At 50.5% G+C, this 23,686-nt stretch overlaps 10 protein-coding genes and 1 non-coding gene across 11 annotated transcripts; 4 read left to right on the top strand and 7 right to left on the bottom strand.

Moving 5' to 3' along the window:
- Nucleotides 1–948: 948 nt before the first annotated feature.
- Nucleotides 949–1,363, bottom strand: POX_c04276 (uncharacterized protein; the record flags this gene model as incomplete). Its single annotated transcript, XM_050113157.1, has 2 exons — nucleotides 949–1,214; nucleotides 1,276–1,363. 2 exons carry the CDS (start codon nucleotides 1,361–1,363, stop codon nucleotides 949–951), a joined length of 354 nt encoding a protein of 117 aa, XP_049970713.1.
- A 971-nt stretch (nucleotides 1,364–2,334) lies between these two features.
- On the bottom strand, nucleotides 2,335–3,198 carry POX_c04275 (uncharacterized protein; the record flags this gene model as incomplete). The annotated part of the gene is made up of 1 exon (XM_050113156.1): nucleotides 2,335–3,198. One exon carries the CDS (start codon nucleotides 3,196–3,198, stop codon nucleotides 2,335–2,337), a length of 864 nt encoding a protein of 287 aa, XP_049970712.1.
- Nucleotides 3,199–4,387: 1,189 nt separating this feature from the next.
- On the top strand, nucleotides 4,388–4,459 carry POX_tR083. The gene has a single exon. It is a non-coding gene; the product is annotated as a tRNA-Arg (tRNA).
- Nucleotides 4,460–4,786: 327 nt separating this feature from the next.
- Nucleotides 4,787–6,090, bottom strand: POX_c04274 (Alcohol dehydrogenase 2; the record flags this gene model as incomplete). The annotated part of the gene is made up of 5 exons (XM_050113155.1): nucleotides 4,787–5,004; nucleotides 5,055–5,558; nucleotides 5,622–5,778; nucleotides 5,851–5,899; nucleotides 5,975–6,090. The coding sequence occupies 5 exons, from the start codon at nucleotides 6,088–6,090 to the stop codon at nucleotides 4,787–4,789; spliced, it is 1,044 nt and encodes a 347-aa protein (XP_049970711.1).
- Nucleotides 6,091–6,241: 151 nt separating this feature from the next.
- POX_c04273 (uncharacterized protein) lies at nucleotides 6,242–6,562 on the bottom strand (the record flags this gene model as incomplete). Its single annotated transcript, XM_050113154.1, has 1 exon — nucleotides 6,242–6,562. One exon carries the CDS (start codon nucleotides 6,560–6,562, stop codon nucleotides 6,242–6,244), a length of 321 nt encoding a protein of 106 aa, XP_049970710.1.
- A 750-nt stretch (nucleotides 6,563–7,312) lies between these two features.
- On the bottom strand, nucleotides 7,313–7,919 carry POX_c04272 (uncharacterized protein; the record flags this gene model as incomplete). Its single annotated transcript, XM_050113153.1, has 3 exons — nucleotides 7,313–7,389; nucleotides 7,453–7,649; nucleotides 7,786–7,919. 3 exons carry the CDS (start codon nucleotides 7,917–7,919, stop codon nucleotides 7,313–7,315), a joined length of 408 nt encoding a protein of 135 aa, XP_049970709.1.
- A 657-nt stretch (nucleotides 7,920–8,576) lies between these two features.
- POX_c04271 (putative amino-acid permease) lies at nucleotides 8,577–10,515 on the bottom strand (the record flags this gene model as incomplete). Its single annotated transcript, XM_050113152.1, has 5 exons — nucleotides 8,577–9,703; nucleotides 9,776–9,957; nucleotides 10,031–10,158; nucleotides 10,215–10,285; nucleotides 10,350–10,515. 5 exons carry the CDS (start codon nucleotides 10,513–10,515, stop codon nucleotides 8,577–8,579), a joined length of 1,674 nt encoding a protein of 557 aa, XP_049970708.1.
- Nucleotides 10,516–12,672: 2,157 nt separating this feature from the next.
- Nucleotides 12,673–13,503, bottom strand: POX_c04270 (uncharacterized protein; the record flags this gene model as incomplete). The annotated part of the gene is made up of 1 exon (XM_050113151.1): nucleotides 12,673–13,503. One exon carries the CDS (start codon nucleotides 13,501–13,503, stop codon nucleotides 12,673–12,675), a length of 831 nt encoding a protein of 276 aa, XP_049970707.1.
- Nucleotides 13,504–16,449: 2,946 nt separating this feature from the next.
- POX_c04269 (uncharacterized protein) lies at nucleotides 16,450–18,210 on the top strand (the record flags this gene model as incomplete). Its single annotated transcript, XM_050113150.1, has 1 exon — nucleotides 16,450–18,210. One exon carries the CDS (start codon nucleotides 16,450–16,452, stop codon nucleotides 18,208–18,210), a length of 1,761 nt encoding a protein of 586 aa, XP_049970706.1.
- Nucleotides 18,211–19,165: 955 nt separating this feature from the next.
- POX_c04268 (uncharacterized protein) lies at nucleotides 19,166–20,355 on the top strand (the record flags this gene model as incomplete). Its single annotated transcript, XM_050113149.1, has 2 exons — nucleotides 19,166–19,820; nucleotides 19,883–20,355. The coding sequence occupies 2 exons, from the start codon at nucleotides 19,166–19,168 to the stop codon at nucleotides 20,353–20,355; spliced, it is 1,128 nt and encodes a 375-aa protein (XP_049970705.1).
- A 543-nt stretch (nucleotides 20,356–20,898) lies between these two features.
- POX_c04267 (uncharacterized protein) lies at nucleotides 20,899–23,666 on the top strand (the record flags this gene model as incomplete). Its single annotated transcript, XM_050113148.1, has 5 exons — nucleotides 20,899–21,068; nucleotides 21,130–21,164; nucleotides 21,236–21,352; nucleotides 21,405–22,782; nucleotides 22,850–23,666. The coding sequence occupies 5 exons, from the start codon at nucleotides 20,899–20,901 to the stop codon at nucleotides 23,664–23,666; spliced, it is 2,517 nt and encodes an 838-aa protein (XP_049970704.1).
- Between the last annotated feature and the right edge of the window lie 20 nt (nucleotides 23,667–23,686).

Genomic DNA, 23,686 nt, shown 5'->3' with positions numbered 1-23,686 from the left:
AATTTTGGTATCCCCTGCCCACATCCTCGTGAGTGTGACTAATGCAATTTACTGTCACACCTTAAGACTTTGGCGCGTCTTCAGTATCCTGTTCATTTGTTCGAGCGTGACTTCGAGGCTCACGGTCGGTATCCAATCTTGTTTTTTTTCTTATCGCGAGTCATTTACATTGTTCGCACTGATCTTTCTCGTGGTGGGCTGATCAGAACCCCGTGGTTTAGCCGAAACAGGTCTCATTCTCCGAGTCTGTTGAAAGAGGTGTCGCTATGGCGCTGAAGATTCTCGGACAAGACTTCCACTTTTGAATTCTAAGTAGAGCAATCTCGAAAATTCGGGTAGTGTAGTCTCTCCGAATGTTGACATTTTCGCAATTGTACCTATGAGAACGCACGTGTGTATGTGTGATTCTCAGTCATCGGTGCAGAATATGTATCTCTATAACCCCCTGATAACCCTAGACATGGTCTTGGGAAAATTCTGGCTGCCCGTTGGATCTATTGAAGAAGTTCCAGGTGATCCCACAACACTGGCTAGTCAGATTGCCTTCCTCCGACCTAAAGTATTGACTAGCCGAAATCAAAACCGTGGCTAATCTACAAGCTGCCTGCAGACTGATCCACCGGCTTCTCCTCTTTATCAAGAAAGCTAGAGAACCCTGTACTGTCAAACCGAGGCTGAAAAGTCAAAAGCTCACATGAAGTGTCGGTCTCTCCGAAGGAGGAAACCAAGGATTCATACAAAGCTCGCTCTCGAAGAAAAGTGTTCTCCCGGCCATGAGGAAGCACTGACTAAATTCCAGTCTACACATTCTTGGATACAAGTTTTGCCAGCACCGTACATATTCCTGCACGGCAAGCGACTTGCCAGCATTCTGAACGGCTTCCCAACCAGCTTAAAGTCTCTCCAAAGTCTTGAGTGACGGTCGGTCAAAGATCCCCGAGAGAAGTTTTAGCTCTTCGTAAGGCTGGCCGTGCACATCTTGGAGCAGAGATCCATATTCAACTGGATATAGATGCCATGATGGTTTTTGAAAAGATCGTCCATAGCACGTCGCGCTTTGTGATAATGAGCAAGGTCCGCCTTGTACTGTGCGGCAAGCGAGTGCAAGCTGGTGAGATCAGATAGAGCCAACTCAACGAGCGACTCTGCTAACGACTTGACAGGCTGAAGCGTCGGCTCTTTTGGTTCTTCAAGGCGAGGTCCTTCCGTTCGCTCTATTGCTGGGTCGCAGTACTCCCATGTACCCCGAGAGCCTGGCAGTGCTCTCAATATAACTCTTCCACTGATCCCAGTCGTCTGCGGATTGTAAAAACGGAGACTTGGGCTTCTTGTTTTGAAGCTTTCTCTCTTGATTGCGCGGCATCTTTGGAACGATAGACTCTGCAGGATTCGAAGGTCATCTGAGCATGCCGAGCGAAATTTTGTTTTTGTGATCACAGACGTCACTATGAGCTCTTCTATGGCCGAAGATCTGGGCGCTAATGGATTTATTGAACACGGTCGATTACTCCACGACAGGATGAGCCGAGCTCCCATTTTTAGTATTTTCAATCCGAATTCGGTGAGATTCATGGGTGGTGTATCTCATTGGCGATGCTTCGACACTCAAGCAGCTCACTCGACGAGACAATCTGCAACAATGAGAACAATGACCAGAGAGTCGCTCAGAGCGCCTTTTACCTCGTGGGTCTCTTCCGTAAGCCATGCATAGGGCTCTCAGCGAATCATTCTGTGTACAATATGCGCCTCTTACTTTTTCCGACGTTCGATGATGATTCCATAATCGATCCGCCGCTGCACAATCAGACTGCCCTCGCCATTTTGAAGCATGTTATTCAATTTGCTAATTCTCCTGTTTCTAGGCTCATAATCGACGTGTACACCTATCTTGAATAGCCACCACATCTGTTGATTTCTCTCCTCGTGCTTGGATTAAACTTGGTTTGTAGCCTGTGTCCCCTCGGCTCATATCAATAGCCGTCTAGGAAAGGCTCCACCCAAGTATCATGCCCTGAATAGACGTGCCTCAGACACTCCATATGTCTCGCCACCCAAGAATTTGAAGGCGAGTAGAGTAGCTTCTTGTTATCTTTACTTTTTCTTTCATTTTGATCACACCTTTCTGTCACCTTTTTTTTCAACTTATCATAGCTTGGGCTTAACATACAATCAGCAATGATGCCCTATTCAGATCATTTTGAAGTAAATTTCATTCTTGCATTTCTGGTGGACCGGTCACACCCTTCCAACTACTCAACCACAAAAGAATCACGCTCGAGACCACAATTTGAGGCGTTTGAATCGCAAGAACCGCGGGTAAATGCAGACAATTTTTCACAGATCCGGCCAAGGATCCTCCCATCGGTCCGACAACGCATCGGCCGAGTACAAGAAATATTCCTCAGACCACACATAGTCTGACTCTTCATCGTAGGGGGCTTCCTCATCCTCCATGGTCTCCTCTTCCTCAAAGTCACTGTAGGTCTCCTCCTTTTCAGTGTACGGACGGCCGGAGTCCTTTGTGAACCAGCTCTGCCCTTCTAGACGTCCCCAGGTATCCCGAAAGGACATCAACAGGCTTTCTCCAAGCGCCTCGATCGTACTGCGAGTTGCCAAGTTGAGCTCCTCGCATGCTCCGTACAGTGCTTTGAAGTGAGTTAGGTACTTCTGCACGTCGGGGGACTGTCCCAGTCGCTGTAGTTCACTCCATTCGGAGTAGAGGCGGTTCATTTCGTCGGTTGATGGTCCATCCATGAAATTTTTGAATTCAACCAACTGGTGGTAAGGGGATGGTTTGTCGACGAACTTCTTCCATTTCGAGGCGGAAGCCAGGATCATCTGGTAGATTGTTTCCAGAGCCGACTTCTTGTGTGCGAGTTCCATCTCGCTCTTCTTGGACTCAGCCACGAGTAACTGCATCCGGTCGAGGTCCTTGTTCCTGATACCGCCCGAGGGTTTCAGTCGGCCTTGGAGGTGACTGAGGCCTGGAGGATGCGACGAGGTATCCAGCGCTTTACGCCGGATCAGATACGCCTCTTCTGTTTGCTCGGGATTGCAGTATTGCCAAACACCGCAGAGTTCTGCAGTGTTTCTGATGTGTTTCGTCCATGCAGGCAGGTCCTCGCGCGTGTGTAGCACGGGGGTTTGGATAGGAAGCGTGAAAGATAGACGAGAGAGGTCCTTGTAGAGGGGCGCCATCTTGTTGGATTGAAGGTTATGGATATCAGCTGGGTGATTCTTCAGAGGTATGTCTGTTCTTGATAGAAGATCGAGGATCTCTTGCGTTTGAATCTGTTTCAGAATGAATGTGGTTCTGAGTGGGAGATCGATCGAAGTGAAGGTGCAAGTGATGTAGGAAGAACTTGTGAGAATTGTTAAATAGGACCTGGTAGTCGCGTATGTTATGATCATGTGCCATCGCGTGGAGCCCTCACTGGATCGCGTATGGAATAAACTTCCCAATTTGCTCATAGCAGATGTTTGCCTTGCTGATGGGTGTTCGCTTTCAGACTTAGACACCAGCTCCATCCAGTACCAGCTATATATGCCTTTCCTAGAAGTTTCTTTCTCGTTTTAGGATATCTATCAAGTTGTCTGGGTGGTTTCCTTTGGTTGAGAGATCATCAAGGTCAGTTTACCTTCACCTTACTCTCTTGATGAATGCGCCTCTGCCCCCAGACCTGACGGAATCGGGACATCTGAAGGTGTTGATTGAGTCCGGAGCGGCGATGAACGCCTCGTGCAGTGAGTTCCATCAATTAAATGGAGCATATTCCATTCCGATACCTTACAAGACTGGTCAATTTATGAAAACCATCTCCAATTGATGTTTGAAATACATGCGGTACCTATGTTCAAGGTCCTTCTCAAGTCCATGTTTCGGATTAAGAATTTTTCAAACACGCCATCCATGTAGATTCAATAATTCTGGCCAGGGTACTTCCAATTTATCCATGTGGCAGCAGACGAGATGAATTTGCCAGGGATTATCCATGAGTCTTGGTGAGCTTTCTGGAGCAACCTGTGCCTGAGTCAGAGCAGCGGGTCGGGTGAGGTAGGTACTCATTATATATCTACCCACCCAGGTGGCCTCCTCCAGCCCGGGATGTGGATCTGTGGTAGGTAGCAGCATCCATATTGTAGGGGTAGGATCAAATGAAAAGAAGCCACATCCACTGCTTATAAATCAATTAATCTTTTTAGAATTGATCAGAAACTATTTGAGATACCCTGTCCGATAGCGACCGAAAGATGGGACAGGCCCTGAATTGATGGAGACGGTCATCTGGCACGAGCACCAAAGATTGCAATCTAGGTTCATTTACGCAAAAATCTTCAATCCTGACACGCAACCACAGGTAGCCCAGCGGTACAGTGGATTCGCATCGGCCGGCTGGCCCAATGGCAAGGCGCTTGACTACGAATCAAGAGATTGCAGGTTCGACCCCTGCGTCGGTCATCTCTTTTTGGCTTTTGGAATCTTGCCTCTTTCTTTCTAGGTCAATGGCAACACTTGTGTTACTTTTTTTTTGTCACTCAGGTGAGGGAGGAACTCGCACTATCATCTAGATGGCAGCTCTTGGGAAGTACTCCCAGAATTGCTTGAATTGTACTGCAGCAAACCCCCATTACAGGGACTAAATAAATATGTCACCAACAGGGCCACCGAAGGAAGATGCAAAGGCAATCGTGACTTTATACACGTTATTGAAGACAAGTTCAATATATACACAGAAGACGTCAGGATATGGGAACCGTAATCAATAGGTAATGGCTTTGCGCGAACCTATTGAGTCAGATCCAATACCACCCGACCCTGCAATTTCCCTTCTGCCATCTCCTGGAACACGGCAGTGAGATTCTCCATATTCTCTAAACGATAATGAGCTTTGATAATCCCCCGAGAGGCAAATTCCATCGTCTCGATCGCATCGGTGCGATTCCCGACTGCCGACCCAGTCACTGTGATGTGTTGATTGATGAAAGTCATCGGGAAGGCCGTCGCTATGGCCTGAGGTTCATGCTCGGGGATTCCCCACACACAAGGGTCCCACCGAATCGCAGCAGGGGCAACGCCTGTGCATAGGCTGCATTTGCAGCAGTGCAGACAACGACTGCGTGTGCCCCGAGTCCTTCCGTCAAGGACTTGACATGCTTTTGCAGCGCTTCACCGTTGTCGTCCTTGGGGAACTGTGTGATATCGATGAAATGCTCGGCGCCAGACTCCTTGACCAGATCCGCCTTACTTCCGTGGTCAATTCCAATAACACGTTGGCCCATGCCTCGACTGGCCAGTTGCACTGCGATGTGGCCAAGGCCGCCTCCGGCACCGGAAATGACGACCCATTGCCCGGGTCGGACGTTACTTCGCTTCAAGGCGGAATATACGGTCACACCGGCGCAGAGCATGGGGGCAGCGGCGGCAGAGTCTAGCCCGTCGGGAATGGGTGTCACATAGTTGGCTGGTCCAAGAGCGTACTGCTGGAAGGTTCCGGGGTTGTAGTATCCCGAGACCTTCTGATTGAAGCACAGTCCGTCGAAGCCGGCTCCACAAGGCTCTGCAACAAGATCACTCGTCAGTAAAAGAACAGACACAGCGAGGAGGAATAGACACAACATACGGCAGTTTCCACAAGCGCTGGCCACCCATTTAATGCCGACCCGATCACCAACCTTCAGGCCGGAGGAGTCCGTCCCAGGACCGAGCTTCACAATCTTTCCAACTCCTTCGTGCCCTCCAACTTGGCCCGGCTGGGTTGGGTACGGGAGCATTTTCCACTACAGCAAAGTGATGAGAATGTGAAGGTTCGTCAAGCTGAAGGGGAAACACACTGGGGTCGCTCAACATACAGTATTTGTCATAATCCCATAGTCGGAGTGGCACACGCCCGAGTGAGTTCTGTGAGACCCGAAGGAGTGAGCACGCCGCATCGTGTATCGCGCAACTTTCCGCATACTTGAGGAAAGTACTCACAGGTTGATCAGAACCTCGCCAGCGCCGGGCTCAGGAACATCAATCTCTACCACTTTGGTGGAAACCGTGCCTGGCTGGTCGTAAATAACCGCTTTTTGCTTCTGAGGAATCGACATTCTGACTCGGATTCAACCAAAAAAAAAGAAGGATAGTCAGGGAGAGAGACAGGGACACGGCTAATGAATGTTTCCCTGTGAGGATGTCGAGAGTACGGTTTAGAGCAGAAGATTTCGAGGATGGATACCAGGTTGGTTGATTGGAGCCTATTTATCTCTCTCGCCACCTGCAGATCAAGTTACATCGCGGAGGAGACGCTCGATCGCGGGGGTCGAGGATTGGCACAATTGACACGAGGGGCACGAGTGACCTGAATCCTCCATTTTGCTTCGATGGGGGCTGGATCACCCGAGACCTCTTTTGGTGTGTGATGGCGGACAAATGAGACCAAGTTGGGACTGGCAGTGAGGGGTGCGGTCGGTCATCGGTGGAGTCGCGCCAGCCACGGACCTCGGTCATGGTGAGTTTGTCCATCTGTCCATCGTCGATGGGGACGATGGAGACCCTGTTGAAGCAAACGGGTACATGCATCTACTGGTATTGACCAGATGCTGATTTCATGACGGAGGGAGAGGAATTGAGATACAGACCCGAATATCTTTGCAGAGGCTTCTTCTTACTCTTATCAACCCCAACGGACGGCGCTCAAGGTACTTATGATCACCGTTGACGGGCAATGCAGCTGTATGTACCTGACAGTACTGTACACTTTCGATGTTCAGCCCTTCCCCCGCAGGCCAAGATGTACATGTACATCGATGATGTAGGGTCTCTTGTCCGCTCCATTACGACTGGTCACACACTGATCAGTCAATGTACGTCTAGGGCCTCCACTTTTTGTTACCCCGCATCTCCACCCGCAGAAAGGAGCTGCCAAAGACGAAAAGACTACAGTACGTCGGCCACGGGTGGCTTTGCTTGGTACAAGCAAGTGACCATGCCGATGCAAGCAATAACAGGAAGCATGAAATTTGATACGCAATAAACAGTACCTATGGAGAAGCGTAACCGCCGGATGACCTGGTGCCGAAAACTCCGAGTGATGAGTGCAGCAGCACCCCAATCCTTCGTCGATTTTGTTCCCCCCCCCCCACACAGAAGAAAGCACCAAGAGCGAATCAAGTACTCACGCTCATCTAGCATGAAGCAGTTTGACCAAAGGGTTCAAATTATTCCCTCTCCATCACCACACTGCCCAAAGTTGAGATATCAGACCTACCCAGCATGAGAATTGTAGTCCATCCAATCAGCTTGGTAAAATTCACAGGACCCGAGCTACAGCTAGAGCGTAAACTCGAGCAAATTTCCCGCATAGTCTCTTGCGAAGAATCTTTGGGGGTACTCTTTCCCCTTGGATCCTGAATACGTCGAATAGATAAGCCTTCATCGAAAAAAGATCCCCAAGGGTCCAACATTCTTACCCGAATTTTCTTCACCAGGCTTGTCCGCAGCCATCGGTGCCGCTGGGCCACCACGGACATGATGCTCATAGACCGCCTGTTTCATCGCTTCGAGCTCATCTCGACCAGACAGTCGAAAACAGGGATGCCGTCTTGATTCAGGGTCTGTAGAGCCGCATGAGATATGAATTTGCTGTTCCCGAGAGCCCACGTCGAACCTGTCGGGTTTCGCCGGATGGCCCGTTAATTAGAATTTCAGAGTTCGAGAATACATCAAGTGCAACCCAACGATCCATCTTCATGCAGCCGAGAAAAGAAAAAAAAATTACATGAAACCAATAAGCCAGAACATACCACAGAAGCGAGCCGACTTGGTGTTCCGGCACAGGTGCGGACTTGAGCCCCAGCGTCTCACCATAGAATTGCTGTGCGTGATCCAGGCTTCCGGGAGTCACGGTCAGATTGACATGAGCGATGCCGATAATCATATTGAGAATACGAATTATCCCGTCTCACATCTATTTGCGAGGTTGAGTTGGGTTCTTCCTGATCACCCGAGGAATTTGTAGAGGCCAGAAAGCTGCGGGTGAGATGATGACTTCATGACGGTCGGCCAGGATGGGAGGTCAGCGGCACTTTATCCCGTCATTCGAACCCCCACGTTGAGCGTGGGATTTGATGGTCGGAGATTGGAGAGATTTGCGGACCAGATTGGTATGCAACGATCGGATAGTTTGGCACTGAAAAGATGTGTCCAAGTGACACCAACCTCTCGCTTCGGTTCCGCTTCCCTCAAGTAACCTGTTGTGAAACGAGCGTCAGGCAGCCATGAAGTTGCAATAGAAGAACATACTGTCGAAGCCGTCGCGTGCGCTCTCTTTCCCTGATTTTCACTTGCACACACAACCCTCGAAGAGAAGAGAGCTCTGAATCGTAGCATGCTCTACAAGGATACACTGTACCACATTAAATGGTGCTTACAAGTGAATTGCAAGGGGGAAAAGTAAATTGAATATTATAATATCACTTCTCAAGATTCTGTGTTTGAGAGTATGCATTAAGTCCTTATGAATGACGAGATCGCTATCAATACATTCGGCGCCGCATGAGACCCGTCACGGGGGACCGGTCGACATTCAAGGACCCTAGAAGATAGAGCGAACAATACGCATCGGCGCGGCCGCGAACCACTCTCCCCAAGTGTTATACACCTTCTTGGAAGGCAGATCAATGTCCAAAGCCGTATCACGCATGTTGCTAAACATATCCATGTCCTGTACTTTGACAAACATGGCACCTCGGTCCAGTTTGGGGTCCTTGTTGATCATGGTGTACACGATCCACGCAATATAGAGGCCGAGAATCAGCGGCCCTGCGAGATAGTTCTCAAAGAACACTTCGGCGTCCATGGGAATAACGGCGGTGTAGAAGGTAGCAACCAGACACAAGACGTTGAGTCCAAAGCCGATCCAGCTACCAATGACTCCAAAAGGCGCAGCATACGCAAGCTCACTGACCTCACGGCCCTGGTGCTTCCAACCAGCGCGGAAGCGGACGTGCGCGAGACAGATACTGCCCCAGACGAAGAGAGAGTTGATGCCGGAAAGAGCGAGAAGCCAGCCGAAGATGACACTACCCGTCGCGGAGGCCTCGTTGACAAAGGCAAGGAAGCCAAAGGCAATCTGAAGAAGTACACACCACACGGGGCGACCCTTGCTGTCAACGTAGGCGAAAATCTTGGGCGCCATGCCGCGCTGAGCAAGAGCCTGGATCGTACGGCTGGATCCAAAGGTGGCTGAGTTGGCGACACTGATGACGGAGATGGTGATGACTGCGTTCATGACCGAAGGCAACCCAGCGATACCGGCGTTTTGGATAGAAACACGAACGAAGGGAGAGGCCTTAGTGTTGGCGCCGGAGGAGTTGAGCAGGTAGTCGGCATCGTGGGGGACGATCAGGCCTACCATAAAAGTGGCCAGGACATAGAAGATCATGATACGCCAGAAGACTTGCTTGGTCGCTTTGGGAACGGACTTGGCGGGATTCGCGGCCTCGGCAGCGGCCAGACCAGCCAGCTCAGTACCCGAGAAGGCAAAGGCGGCAGTCACAAAGACCGAGCAAAAGCCCGGGAAGTCAGTAAAGGCGCCAGGATTGCGCCAGTACTCAGTGCCGATATATCCCCCCTTGGGAGCACCTCCACAATCGATGACGATACCAAGGATGATGAAGCCGATGACGGCAATGATCTTCATCAAGCCGAGTCCGAATTCAACTGCGCGTGATTGTGTCAGCATGCAGGTGCACTGGAACAAGTCCAGAAAACAACACAAAAAAAGAAACTCACCTTCACCATATCCACGAACACCAAACCATTGGATTGCACTAAGCACAACAAGGAATGTGGCGATCCAAATTCCGACGTTCAGGTCATCTCGCCAGAAACGGATTGTGATTCCGGCAGCCGTGATCTCAAAGGGAAGAATGACAAGCCAACTGATGGCATAGTCCCAGCCAACAGCGAAGCCCCTATCGAATGACTCATGGTTAGTTTGCAAAGCTTTGGATGACTGGGAGCACAGCGAGTTCCATAAACACTTACCAGGCAGGATTGATAAACCGGACACAATAAGTGAAGAAAGCACCGTTCTCGGGATACATAGTAGCCAACTCTCCCAACGCCTGGACGGTGAGGAGCAGCATAGCCCCGACGATCAAATAGCAGATCAACTAGAAAGGGGGTTAGTTGGTCATCTCTCCACCAGTCGAGCAACATTAGCACCCACCAAAGCTCCGGGCCCTCCACTCTGCAGTGCACTACCTGTACCGACGAAGAGACCAGCACCGATCGAACCACCTGCGCAAGAAATGCATTAGCTGATCAAATTCTAGTCACCATTGTCCCCAGATAGAGCGCATACCAATGGCAATCATCTGCATATGACGGCCCTGGAGGTTTCGCTTGAGGGGCTTCACCTCGGGCGCGCTACCAACTGCAATATCGTCATATGCTGGAACACTTCCCTCGCCAGCGGGTGTGACCGCAGCCATACCCTTCTTCTCGATGTCCTCATCTATGGCGGTCATCCTGCAGCCGGAGAAGGGAGGAAAAACAAGGCAACAACCAAGAGGGTTTCTGAGTGAATGGGGAGAGCGCTCGCTCGTGAACGTTCTCACTCGGGGGCTCCCGGCGGCGTTATATACCACCCTGCGTACCACAATTCTTGTCCCCTACTGCACCTTCACTCGCACGCTCTTTTGTTCCTATCGAACTGAGCTAATAATCCCAGTCGGCTCGAGTTTCTAGGCGGTGGCGTTCTCCAAAGGTAGGATACTCTTCCCAGAGCCTCTCATAGGCCCTGGGCCACTCAACGCCCGGTCAGACCGTCTGAATTAGGAAGATAAGCCCCTTGAGGATTGAGCGCCCCTCAAGATGATCCAATTAGCGCACCGTTTCATTATTCAAATTGCGCTTATCTGGATTGCAAGGGTACATTCGACGGTCTTCCCGGTCTTGATCGGGCCAGACCAGTGGCAGATGAGGGATTTCAGGCTTTTGCTTTTTTTTCTTTCCCATTTCTTTTCTATTTTGCTTTTTGAGCCGAACCCGTCAGACGATAAGCCAGTTGCCAAAAGGTGGCATCGTGGCAGAGACCCTTTGTCGATGAGGTTTATTCAGTGGATCTAACCCCGCGTTTTTTGAGCAACAGAGTGGCGTTGAGTGGGCGATTCATGGGAAAGACAGCTGGCTGTGCCGCTGGCTGCTCGTGATCACGGGGGAAATCCCTCATCGGGAAGATTTTCGTCCAGTAGATACGAAATGAGTATCACCAGGACAGGGATCGGCAGGGTTCAGCGCGGTGCTGATTTTCGTACACAAGACTCACGATGTCCGTTTGACCCTCATGCCCATTCTAGGCGTACCGGCTCTCTGATTCTCGCGCCTTGCCCTGAAAAAAGCACTCTCCTTTCCCGGAATCCCTCTTGGAAAGTGAGCCCCGCTAGGAAAATAGGAATGGGCTCAGCAAGATACGAGAAAAGTGGTTTGGCACAACTTAGCATTGCGCTAATAGCGAGCATCCCCCGGTCCGCCCCAAGAGATGCCACGAGGCCACCGTGCCCAGTCTCCACATGGCTGATAACCACATTCCGGACCACCTGGGGTCATCCGTCCGGGCTTCCGTCGGTAACGAGGCTGATCCTTCGGTACGCTGGCAATGTAAGGGTGAGAACTTCCATTACCACAAGGGTGAGAGTGGTCTACACCCCTGAAAGCATCGTGCAGCCAAGCTTCTATCTCGATGAAGCCAAGAGTCCGCCAAGACTTCTTGTTCATTGAAAACTGCCATCCCCATCAGGCTGGCCCAAGAGTTGAAACTCCGACGAGCGAAACTCAAGAGGCGACTCGATGCAATCAAACGATGCAGACTATGGCAGGAGAAGTTGGTCGGGACCAGCAAAGTGGTGAGCTTATCAGCGAGCAAACCTACCGCCAATGAGAGAAGCCCAGAATCAAACTCGTCCTTTTGCAAGGAACGCTATCAGCAGACCATACCTGATTGAGTCACTGAGGCGTTCTAGAAGGCACAACAGGCTGCGGGGATTGGCACGGAGAATAGACCCCGTCCGCTTGGGTTACAATTTAAGCTTTCTTAGGCTCTTAGAACCTCGCCAACTCCACGCGCTATGAATGGTTTGCCAAGTTGCCATCCCAGCCATGTTACTTGCCATGGTCACACGTGAGACGCAAAGGGTGGGCTCACAATAACAGATAGGGGAATGAGGCACTGACAACGTTCTCCTTCGGGAGACAAAATGAAGATTAGTGGTTGCTAGTACGGTGCATCCTGGACCAGTCTTGACCGACAGATCAGTATGACAAACATTGATGTGTCTATTATTTGCCAGAAACTCGAAAACCAACACCCGAATCCGGTTGGGCAGCCCAATGATTCAACCTAGTATCGATACAATCGTGGAATGCAATGCACCCCCCTCGTCAAGTCGGATCTGAACCATCCCCTGCAGCTCATCTGATCCGACCATGCCATGCTCTCGTCGAACAAGGCTTAAATTCCACGGGATTCCGCGCGGCCCAGTCCAGATGCATCCGTGCGTATCCGGCCGGTGCCTGAGCCCTACTGCAATTCTCCAACACCTGATGTGGGAATTAAAGTCCATCCGTTCCCGCCGCCATGGCAAAGGCCAACCGAAAAGGCGGCGTGGTCGACAGTCATCACGGGGTCATTTATCACGATCGGAAATGACAAACAGCATATGCATCGAGACGTGATGCGCATCCGAAAAGGTGGAGATGCTCGAAACAAGCTTCGAACCGCGATCATACCCCCTCAAAACCAAGGCGACCACTCCGCGACCCAGAGGAGTCCCTAACAGTGCCCTGTACTCGCTGGAATCAAATTGCCACTCGCGTCGAATCGAGTCCGGCCATCGTAATCCCGTCGTGGGCGAGTAGATTTTCTCACTGACCAATCGCTCGACCGTCTCGTTGGTGATGTCCACGCGAAAAACGTATTTCAGTGGGACACGCTCATACTGTTTGTAGACGGCCAACGCGACATCGGACCAGTGGGGACCACGGAAACGTGAACTCAACTGCGACACAATGACTCCCGGCCCCACCTGAATGATATAGTCACTGTAATCACTTTCGACGTCGTCCTGGACCAGTTTAAACAGCGACACAGTCTTATAGATGGGCGCCAGGGAGAGTCCCAATTGCCGAGCGACTGGTCGAATGGACCAGGGCAGGCGCGTCCCGGGGGCCGATGCGGGATTCCAGCCCTGCGGTTGGCCCGCGGCTGGTGGGACTTGCTCGGTCCACCCAACACGTTCAATGGCCCACCCCGTCTGGACAAAATCCTGGGGAGACCACGGCGAATATCCGGAGAATTCAATGACTCGGGCTCGAACTTTATCTGACTCGTCCGGCCTTGGGATAAAACATTTCTGCAACGTCCACCCTTCTTGTTCTGTGTGGCCATATCGGAGGTGTGATCGTGACCGATCTGTCTGGCTTAGATCCGGCGACTTGATGAGCTTTGTGAAAGACATTTCTTACGGCAATGAATTACCAAGTAGAGATACATGCAATCCAACCATAGGAATCACTTGAGCCAGGATCGGATGCTATATTCCCCGGGAAACCTGCCAGAATCATTCAAAAGAATCAAGCTCGCCAGTGACCCTTCCCGCATCGGGTATAAGTTTATAGATAGGTTGGCAACCCTTATGGCCAGGAAATTCGAGAGGTGTCGTTGTTTAGATTCATCACCTGACAAGACAAAGCAAAACTTTGAGAAAATGCATGAATAACCCTTTTTTCAAGATGAAAGGCCGGATAGATAACAAACCTCTATTGTCCCGGGGGAGGGAGCTCACAAAATAATATCTTGAAAAGAAAAGGGATAAGATGAAAGACGAGCGCTCATAAGAGAACAAGGAAATCTAAATAACCAGGCACCTCTAAATATATTTGTTGAATTGAACACATGAGGTAGCCAACTTCTGGTTTCTAGCTACACAGGCTATCATCTTCTCCGGGGTTCTTAGTACAATATGCTTGGCTATTATCCCATAAGCCCATCTGTCATGGTGAAGAAAGATTATAAGAAACAGAAAACGCCTCCCCGCCGCAAGTTTCCGAGCGGCGTTCCACCTATTCTCATTAAGACAAAGCGTAACGAAGACAGTACGCGTCTTGGTAGACCCGCAGAAAGTTAAAAGCAGCCGCCGAAGAAAGCTATTAGGTAATAGAGCTTTATTTCCCTTCGTTGGTAAGCTGAACTCCCATTCATGTATAGAGCGACTTTGTGGGGCGCAGATCCATCTAGAGTGTCGCGGGAAGAGTGTCATCGTTTCTTTTGACCTGCAGGTACAAGAAATGGTCTTTTTCCACGTAGCCTTACTTCAGACACCTTGCCAATGAAGTTCATGCATAGAACGTTGCTTAACCAGCGAGATCTACATGAAATGTGTCGGGATTGAGCACCGACTTGTGAGCCGTTTTATTTGACGCTTCGTGAGTGCAGTCCGATATGACCAGAAGGGAAAAGAAGGGCTCTTACCAGCATGGAATAAAAGTACTTAGTCGCCAGCGCGCCAAGATGGAGAAGCTTGTCAACCCACGTGAGAGTCTAATCAGTCTGAGAGGGAATAGATTGGGACAATCAAGGGCCTCAAATATGACCGTGTAGGGCTCATCACGGTAAAATAGGCTTATTTGTTGAGTCAAGACAATCATTGGCATGCTTTCAGGTCCAGGCGAGGTTTGAGAACTTCCAGAATCTTGACTCTGATCCCAGTCCAACAACTTCCACCTGAGACTGGCTCGGTCTACAGCCCTGCATATTGAGAATGGCTGTTGGGACTGATCAGTTGGACCGAGTTCTGGCAAGTACAGTAATAAGTTATTTATGCTTTCCAGTACACATGACTTCCGCTACACAATTTTAGTTACCTTGGGCAATGAAATGATGCCTTACAAGTGAACTGGAAGACCTTCGAGACACTCACATTCTAGCGATTACGAGCAGTAGTGGAATCACTTCAAAAGCCACGCAGCTTTTAAACACAGCCGGATGTTATCCAAAGCGCCACGGAAGACACGCGAGACAATCACGCTGTCATGTGAGTACGTCGGCAATATCAAATACCCGGACTAGTCCCGGTGGAAATCAGGTGGGCCTGAAAGGGATCTTGCCAAGGGACGCTCAACTTCTCCGTCGCAACGCTGGTCTCAAGGTTGGCAGCGTTGGCAAACCCTCCAAGTCCGGGTTTCCTCAATGTCAAAATTTTGAAACCCGACTAATCATTTCATTCAGCCTTAAAACAGGGTTCATTTAGCGATACTGCCCTCACGGTTGGATGCCTCTTTCCAACCCATCGATCTAAACGGTCCATGCGGAATGTTGACGACAAGGCTCTGGTCCTATAGGTGCGCTCTGCAAGGATGATTCATTTGTGAAAAGAGCCATGTCTCCAAGACCGCAAGTCGTTGACAGGTCAATGATTTGAACTTGAGAACCCCTCAAGAGGTCGCCAACGGGCCTTGAGAGCTTTTTTTATCTCACCTTGCAGATGCGGGGGCGATGGTACCATTGGTGCTAGCGACCGGCTTATCGGACTGGAGTTGACCGTGCCCCAGTACGAGACCTTAGTGTCTCCTCCTCGCACTTGCTTTTCTGTAGCCCGCTCCAAAAGGCTACAATGTTGATAAAGCGGCAGACACTACTCCGACAGGAACAATCTAGACACTGATTGCCTACCAGCACGAAGCGACGTCCATCCATGATTCCTGCTGGAAACTGCAACCCTCACCAGACTTGCAAGCTTCATTGCTGGGTAGCAGTTGTTCAAGAGCCCCGTGGAGGCTGCTACATACTCCGCCGAGGATAAATTCCGACCGGTCTTTTTGTCACCTACAGGTTGGTGGGCGGCTCAGTTCATACCCCTGTCATGCCCATTGTCGGCTCTTTTGCCAACTTCGCTGGACTGATCCTGCGTACAGAATCAGACACAAATCTGAGATTGGCACTGTGAACGGCTAGAGAGCGGCTTGGAAGGGTGCACGGCTGTCCAGCTGCATGGACTGATTGGACCTCGGAGCATTGACCAAGTGGCCAAGCAAGCCAAAGTGGAGTCAATGGCGGCATTGGCAATTGCTTAGCGAATTGTCGATAAAAGGCGAATCGCTGCAGTTTTCGCCTCGGTTGTCGGCCGCTGGCGGCGGTTGGAGGGAAAACAAAAACAACAACACATGGAATTCTAAGCGCCCCCTGTCCTTGTGGCCCTTCACTGTCCGCCGAAATTTGTTCGAAACACAACTTCTTCATTGAAAATTTGGGCAAAAATTTTCTTCGAGTTCAGAAGATGACCATAGCCTGAAGTGCCATCAGCTCTCTCTTTCTCTCTCCTCGCATTTTTCCGACTGGATGTCTATGACTGATTGGATCGGCGGCAGTCAAAGCTCAAAGCCCACAGCACTCCCGAGAAAGCGCAATGCAGTCTGCACACGGTCTTGCAACCAGTGATGATCTGGCTCTGGCCCGACTGGGCAAGAAGCAGGTGCTCAAACGTCGATTCAACTTTCTGGCTATCGTTGGTTTCGCAATGGCCGAGCTGATCACCTGGGAGACGGTTCTCACTTTGTTTTCGCAATCGTTCGAAAACGGTGGCCCAGCAGGAGCTTTTTTTGGTTATATTATCGCGTGTCTGTCCACACTGTCGACCTATACTGTCATTGCCGAGCTTGCCTCCATGGCGCCGATCGCGGGAGGACAGTATTACTGGGTCTACATGCTCGCACCAATGCGATGGAAAAAGGTCTGCAGCTACTTAATAGGCTGGCTGACTTCGCTGGCGTGGATTGCTACCATCGCAACCGAGACCATCTTCCTTGGTACGATGATCGAGGGGCTGATCACCCTGAATAACCCGGACTTTGTCCAAAAGCGTTGGCAGAATACGCTACTGGCGTGGGCGAGCGTTGCGGGAACCTTCTTCATCAACGTCGTGGTGCCAAATGTTTTGCCGCGTTTTGAAATATTTATGCTCGTGCTGCACTTGGCAGGATTCATTGCCATCACAGCTGTGCTCTTGGCCATGTCGCCCAAAAAGTCTGCGGACTTTGTGTTTCACACCGCGCTCAATGAGGGCAACTGGCCGACCCAGGGAATCTCATATTGTGTTGGCTTCATAGGCAATATCGCAACTTTTGTCGGGGCCGATGCCAGTGTACATATGGCTGAGGAAGTTTCCAATGCTGCCGTTGTAATCCCTAAGGCTATTATTGCGGGCATGTCGATCAATAGTGCCCTTGGATTCTCGATGATGCTCACAATTTTGTTCTGCATCGGAGACGTTGAATCCGTCCTTAGCTCTCCCACGGGGTTTCCATTCATCCAGGTTTTCTACAATGTCACGCACTCGCACGCAGGTGCGTCGATCATGACCGCACTGATCATGGTACTTACAATGGCCTGCTCAACTGGAATTACAGCTACTGCATCCCGAATGACCTGGTCCTTTGCCCGTGATCGGGGTCTGCCTCTCTCTGGGTGGCTGATGCAAGTGAACGGTCGTACACAGATCCCCATTATATCTGTTACCGTAGTCTGTGGGTTTGCCTGTGCCCTGACACTCATTTACATTGGATCTACCACCGCCTTCAACGATGTGATCTCGCTGACCGTGACGGGGTTCTACGGCACTTATCTTCTTCCAAGTGCCTTCCTCCTCTACCATCGGATCAAAGGAAATATTCTGCCTCATGGAACCATGATGGAAGGGCTCTCCGAGCCGGGAAATTTCTCCACCGAGACTGGCCCAGTACCAACGGAGAAGAACTCTGCCAACCCCGTGCGACCCAAAAGCCCAGAGGACAATCAATCTCCTCCAGTAGCCTACAATTCACCAAGTCCCGAACACAGTCTCCAGCCCACGGACTATGATCTTGCCCAAGCACCCTTGATCTGGGGCCCATGGAAGGTACCCGGAATTCTGGGTACCATCAATAATGCGTATGCTTGCGTGTACATGGTCTTCGTCATCTTCTGGAGTGTATGGCCTCCAGAGACGCCAGTGGATTATACGACCATGAATTACAGTATAGTCGTGACCGGGGGCGTGCTCATACTGAGTGGCATATGGTATTTTGCTCGTGCAAGAAGGGAATATTCGGGTCCTCTGATCGACAAAGAAGTCGCAGAGATCATGCATCTCACGCCGATAGTAGCCGGTGGACCAGAATCACAAGTATAAGTCACCGTTGTCGATAGCCGACTCTGTCTCGTACCTTTTTTGGCCTTGTGAAGAGGAAGAGGAATGGGTGTAGATGAATTGCGCAATGATGAATGAAGATGATTGAGAACAAGATTTGTGATCTTGCTCGAGCTTATCGGGCAGTACAAGACTGTCTCGACTGCCGTCACAAGTTTATTATTCGGAAGACAGCCTGGCTCAAACCGACTTTCCTCACTCTACTTGAACTATAGCAGCATGGCGCAGTTGTGATCAGCACGTCATTTTGGGAAGTTCCATGCACATCAAGGCACCCATATCAGGGATTTTAAAAGCTCATCATAAGCTAAGTACTTTCGTCAAGTGGAGATAGTCTGATTGATGTTCATCTGCGACTACTTGGTTGATTGTGATTTGGGCTTGTTGCTTCCTGGGCTATCGGGTAATTGCAACGAGGGAAAGAGTCAATGCGCTGGTCACGGTCGGGTAAAGACAGCCAGGGCGGGGAATTTCCCGATCTTCAATATGCGCCAAGGCTCTGACAGGACATTGTGCAGCGCAGCGTCTCTTAAATAGTGATGAAGATCCGCCAGTCACTGGAGTAAATGAAGCAGATTTTCAAAGAGCCGAGTCTTTCTGAGCCGATCCAGAAGGGTCTCATTGCACATTCATTCCATTGAAAGAGCACTCGCGCGGGGCCACGAAACTTGCGCTCGGGGTAAAGCCTACCGAGAGCGACTTTCAATCCCGAAGTTTCAATCTGGTGATAGCACCGTTCTGTCGCTGTTCTGTTCTGGGAAAGCTTGACAATTCAAGTCAAAAATAAATATCCCCATCAACCTCAAGATCATCACGTGAGTGTAACGCGCAGAAAATTCTTTATCACATTGCGATTTCGTACGATGGAAGCGCCAAAAAAAAGATAACTTATAGTTGCCTTCTTACAAAGCATACAGCTGCAGGCGAACGCTTCAGAATGTCAGCTCCTATTGTGGACTCACACATCCATCTATTCCCAGCATCTCACTTGCCAACGCTCACGTGGTACGAACCTGGCAATCCGCTTGGGGCTCAGCACAGTGTCGACGAATATCGACGCGCATCTTCTGCCATCTCCACGAGAAGTGATACGACCGATCGCAAGTTCTTACGGGGATTCATCTTCCTCGAGACAGACCGTCTGTCATCCGTCAAAAACAATGGTCCACATAGCCCTGGATGGCAGCATGCTCTGGATGAAGTGTCTTTCCTGACACGCATTGCGCTGGGGGAACCCGTACTAGGAGAGGGACACGATGCCACTCAAAAAGATCTTTGTCTAGGAATTATACCTTGGGCGCCAGTACCGGGGGGACCCAAAGCCCTTGCCTCCTACATGGCTCAAGCCAAGGAGCGGACCAAGACGGAGTCTGTGTGGCATAAGGTCCGCGGCGTCAGGTACCTGGTCCAGGATAAGCCGTCGGGTGTGATGCTTCAGCCTTTGTTCGTAGAGGGATTGCGTTGGCTAGGTCAGCAAGGCTTCACTTTTGATCTTGGAGTGGATGCTCGACAAGGTGGACTGCACCAGTTGCGTGAAGCGGTGGAAATGATGAAGCAGTTGGGTGATCAACGCCCAGTGACGATCATTATCAGTGAGTTGATGGTCCATCAATCTTGACACGACAGCCAGGCCTAATGCTCGACTGTACTACAGATCATATGTGCAAGCCCAATCTCCGTATAGCACCTCAGGATGTCTCATCGCATCCTGAATTTTTGGAATGGAGCAAACTGATCAGGCAGATGGCCGAGGTAAGCCCGACGACATACATGAAGCTTTCGGGCGCTTTTTCGGAGCTGCCGCCACTACCAGTCAACAACGACCCTGATATTGATGATCTCGTCGAGCGGGTACAACCCTGGACTGATGTTGTGTTCGATTCCTTTGGACCAGAGCGTATCATGTTTGGCTCGGATTGGCCCGTGTGCAACATCGGAGGTGGCGGAAATGCTGTTTCATGGACCCGATGGACTCAAGTGGTGGAAGGTATCATGAAGAGAAGAGGACTGTCCCAGACACAGAAGGAAGGAGTCTGGGGCGGTGTTGCGGTGAAGGCATACGGTCTCAACTCCTCATTTTGCAACACCTCTCGGCAAATTGTCCATTCAATCTCGCAGAGATTGTAGTTTACTAGCAGTACAGTTCTCCACGATGTTAGGAAAGCGTTCTCTGCAATGGACAACAAGATATGATCGACGTAAACAAGGCACGAAAAGGTTGATGGGATGGAAGTGCATTTTGCACAACCTTATTCTGCTCTGGAGCTTTAGGCCTTCTCTGACTGGACTATAAGCCTCCCTATGCAAGCCAATTTCCCGAAACTCTGCGATCCACAGATGCACAGGCAGCGCGGCCTGTACCTGCGATGTCACTTGCACCCAAAACGGTGGCCGAGTGGAGAAACAAAATGCGGGGTGGTTCCCCCGGTTTTCTGCCTCAGGCTACATGCTCGGTCAAGCGACTCCACGAACCCGAACCCCGTCGACCTCTTCTCTGAATCCGCTTTCCATTCAATATTGAAGTAGACTCGGTCTTGCGGAGCCTGTCGGTGAAGCGTTGGGGAGGCTTACCGGTGCTTCTAGCTTGAGCCATTCTGCGATCATCACCAGGCCAACGGCAAGTCTTGGTCGATCGACAGTAAGAGTCTTAGACCATCTCGCTATAACAAAATGCCGAATACGGCTACACCTCCATCGGCCCAGCCTTCCACCCATGACTACACCAACCCCGGAAAAGGACACAGCGCTGGAGAGTACTCATCGCAAGCTGAATCAGAGAACGATTTAGATGTCTCCAGTGCAGTTCGGGCCTTGAAGCGAAAACGGCCTCTTACTGTCTCGTACGTACACAAGCTGCGTGTATGGCCGAGCAACCCCCAGCAATGCTGATTAGGTTTCAAGATGCGAGTTGTGTAAACAAAGAAAGGTCAAGTGCGGTACGTGAAACCTGCGCGATTGTTTCGGAGAGAAAAAGATTCGGGCTGCTGAATTCGGATCACACCGACAGATCGAGTTCAGCCCAGTTGTGGTTGGTGCACGCGAAATGGTCAATTGTGTGAGTACAAAGAAAGAAAGAAACCGGGCTTGAGAGCCGGCTATGGAAAAGAGCTGGAGCAGCGACTCGGTAGGTTCATCTTACTATTCTCAGAAGCTTCGTATCTCACAGCCATTCACAGACAGATTGGAGGAAATCATCCAGGCGCAGGCCCGTCTCATTGAAACCCATATACTGCAAAATCAAACATCGGGAGGACGTGAAACAACCCACTTTGCCTCGGTCTGCTATAGCTCTCCCTCGGAGCCGTCCAATATCCCGGGCCCAAGTCCACGGACAGCAGTCTATTACAATGACGCCTCACCGGGAAACCCAGCCCCTCGACGAGCAGATGTGATGATTGCAACACCTTCAGATTCATCGATAAGAGCTCCGAATTACAATGGCGTTCGCAACGGAGGGTCAGCTCCATCATTGAGCTCACTGCCTCCTGCGGCCAATGCGCAGCTTAATAACGACTACACCGGAAACGAATCGTCGTTGAAAGTCCCTGTGAGTCTTTTTGGAAACCAAGAGCAGAGCCTTACCGACCCGAACCTGGATCTACCACCATACGATCTGCTGTATGCACTGGTAGATCTCTATTTCGAGCATATCAATACTTGGTGTCCCATTCTACATCGCAGATCTACTCTGGATACCTTTTTTGGTCCCTCTCCACTGGACGAAGCCGATCGTATGGTGCTTTATGCAATCGTGGCTACGACTTTGCGGTTTTCGGGGGATTCTCGCCTCACTGATGAGAAACGGAAGCGCTACCATGACTCTTCGAAGCAAAAAGTTCTTCTCTACGGGCTGGAGAATTCGTCGGTAAAGGCTCTTCAGGCGCTTGTCATCTTGGCCATTGACTTGGTTGGCTCATCCAATGGGCCTCCTGGTTGGAAACTGCTTGCTCTCATCACCAGATCCGTGGTCCAGCTGGGATTAGCCGCAGAGTCTAAATCTGCCCTCATTGCACCGGTCTATCCGTCCATTTACACACTCAGAGCGGTGACTTTACCTGAACCCGAATCTTGGATTGAGGACGAAAGTCGGCGTCGTCTCTTTTGGATGGTGTACTTGTTGGACCGGTACTCTACCATCGCTACTGCCTTTAACTTCGCGTTGGATGACAAGGATATCGACCGCAAACTTCCTTGCAAAGAGGAGTTTTTCTTGAAGAATAAACCTGTCGACACACGGAGGTTTCGCTGCTCTAGCGATCGCATTGACTACCACAACCATGCAGAGAATGTCGGCTCCTTTGGATTGTACATGGAAATACTCGGTATTCTCTCCCGCATTCACGTCTTTTTGAAAAGACCTGTCGACATTGGATCTCTCTCCGACGTCGAGGAATGGCAAGCAACCTACCGCAAGCTCGATAGCGAGCTCACATCCTGGGAATTCAATCTGCCCACTGAATACGCCTATGAGAATGCATCAAGGCTTTTCGCTGGTGGCAAGCAAAATCGAAACCTTCATAGCGATTGGGTGCAACTTCATGCCACTTATCAAACGTAAGTCAAACCAAAACCTTCATGATTAAGGGTCTTGTAGTTATGCCGACTAATTATTCTCTCGAAGAGCTGTGATTCGCTTGCATTCATCTGCCGCCTATCCCACGACTCGCTCACCAATCTTCACCCCCTCTTACAGCGCTAGTCAACGATGTCTCCTAGCCGTGGACAACATCTTATCGGTCACAAAGCTCGTGGTCGAGAACAATCTGCTTGACAAACTTGGCCCTCCGTACGCCTTCTCTCTCTGGGTCTCAGCTCGCCTTCTTCTGGTTCACGGCTCTACGATCGCACACACCGTCAGCCAAGACATTCTGTTCTTTGTAGATACACTCTCTCGCATGGGTCAGTACTGGAAGGTTGCCGAACGCTACAGCAACATCCTCCAGCGTGTACTCGATGAGTATGGAGAGTATCAACAGTCTGGCGTCACAGACGGGGAGCGCTCGACGCCGTCCACTGTCAAAATTTTGGCCGACATGCGACGATGTGCGTTTGACCTCGACTTTCTCATTTCCCGCCAACCTCGCGAGTCTCCATCAAGTGTGAGCCACGGTGATGCTAATGATGCGCATCGTCCATCCTTGGCGGCTATCACTCCGCGGAACCTAGCTCCAAATGAGCTAGAGTACCTCGATGTTTTTGGTTTCTTCAATTTCCCCCGAGTGCCTCCGGCACGTGCTCCCGATTCGAGCTCAAATGGCGCAAACCATAACCACCTGAGCGTGTCTGAAAGCGTTCCAAATCCCATGTCCATTCATGGGCTTACTGGCAATGGGGCCATGATGGACGGCAGTGGTTCTGCAAACACGAACGAATTCAACATTACCAACTACCTGATTCCCACGCCTGAAACGGACTGGCTGTTCCGCCCAGGAAGGTGAAGAAGTGAATGAGATACGTA

This window comes from Penicillium oxalicum, chromosome III (assembly GCF_001723175.1).
Source record: "Penicillium oxalicum strain HP7-1 chromosome III, whole genome shotgun sequence".
NCBI lineage: Eukaryota > Fungi > Ascomycota > Eurotiomycetes > Eurotiales > Aspergillaceae > Penicillium > Penicillium oxalicum.
Note: the sequence above shows the minus strand (reverse complement) of the source record. Positions and strands in the feature narration are given on the sequence as shown.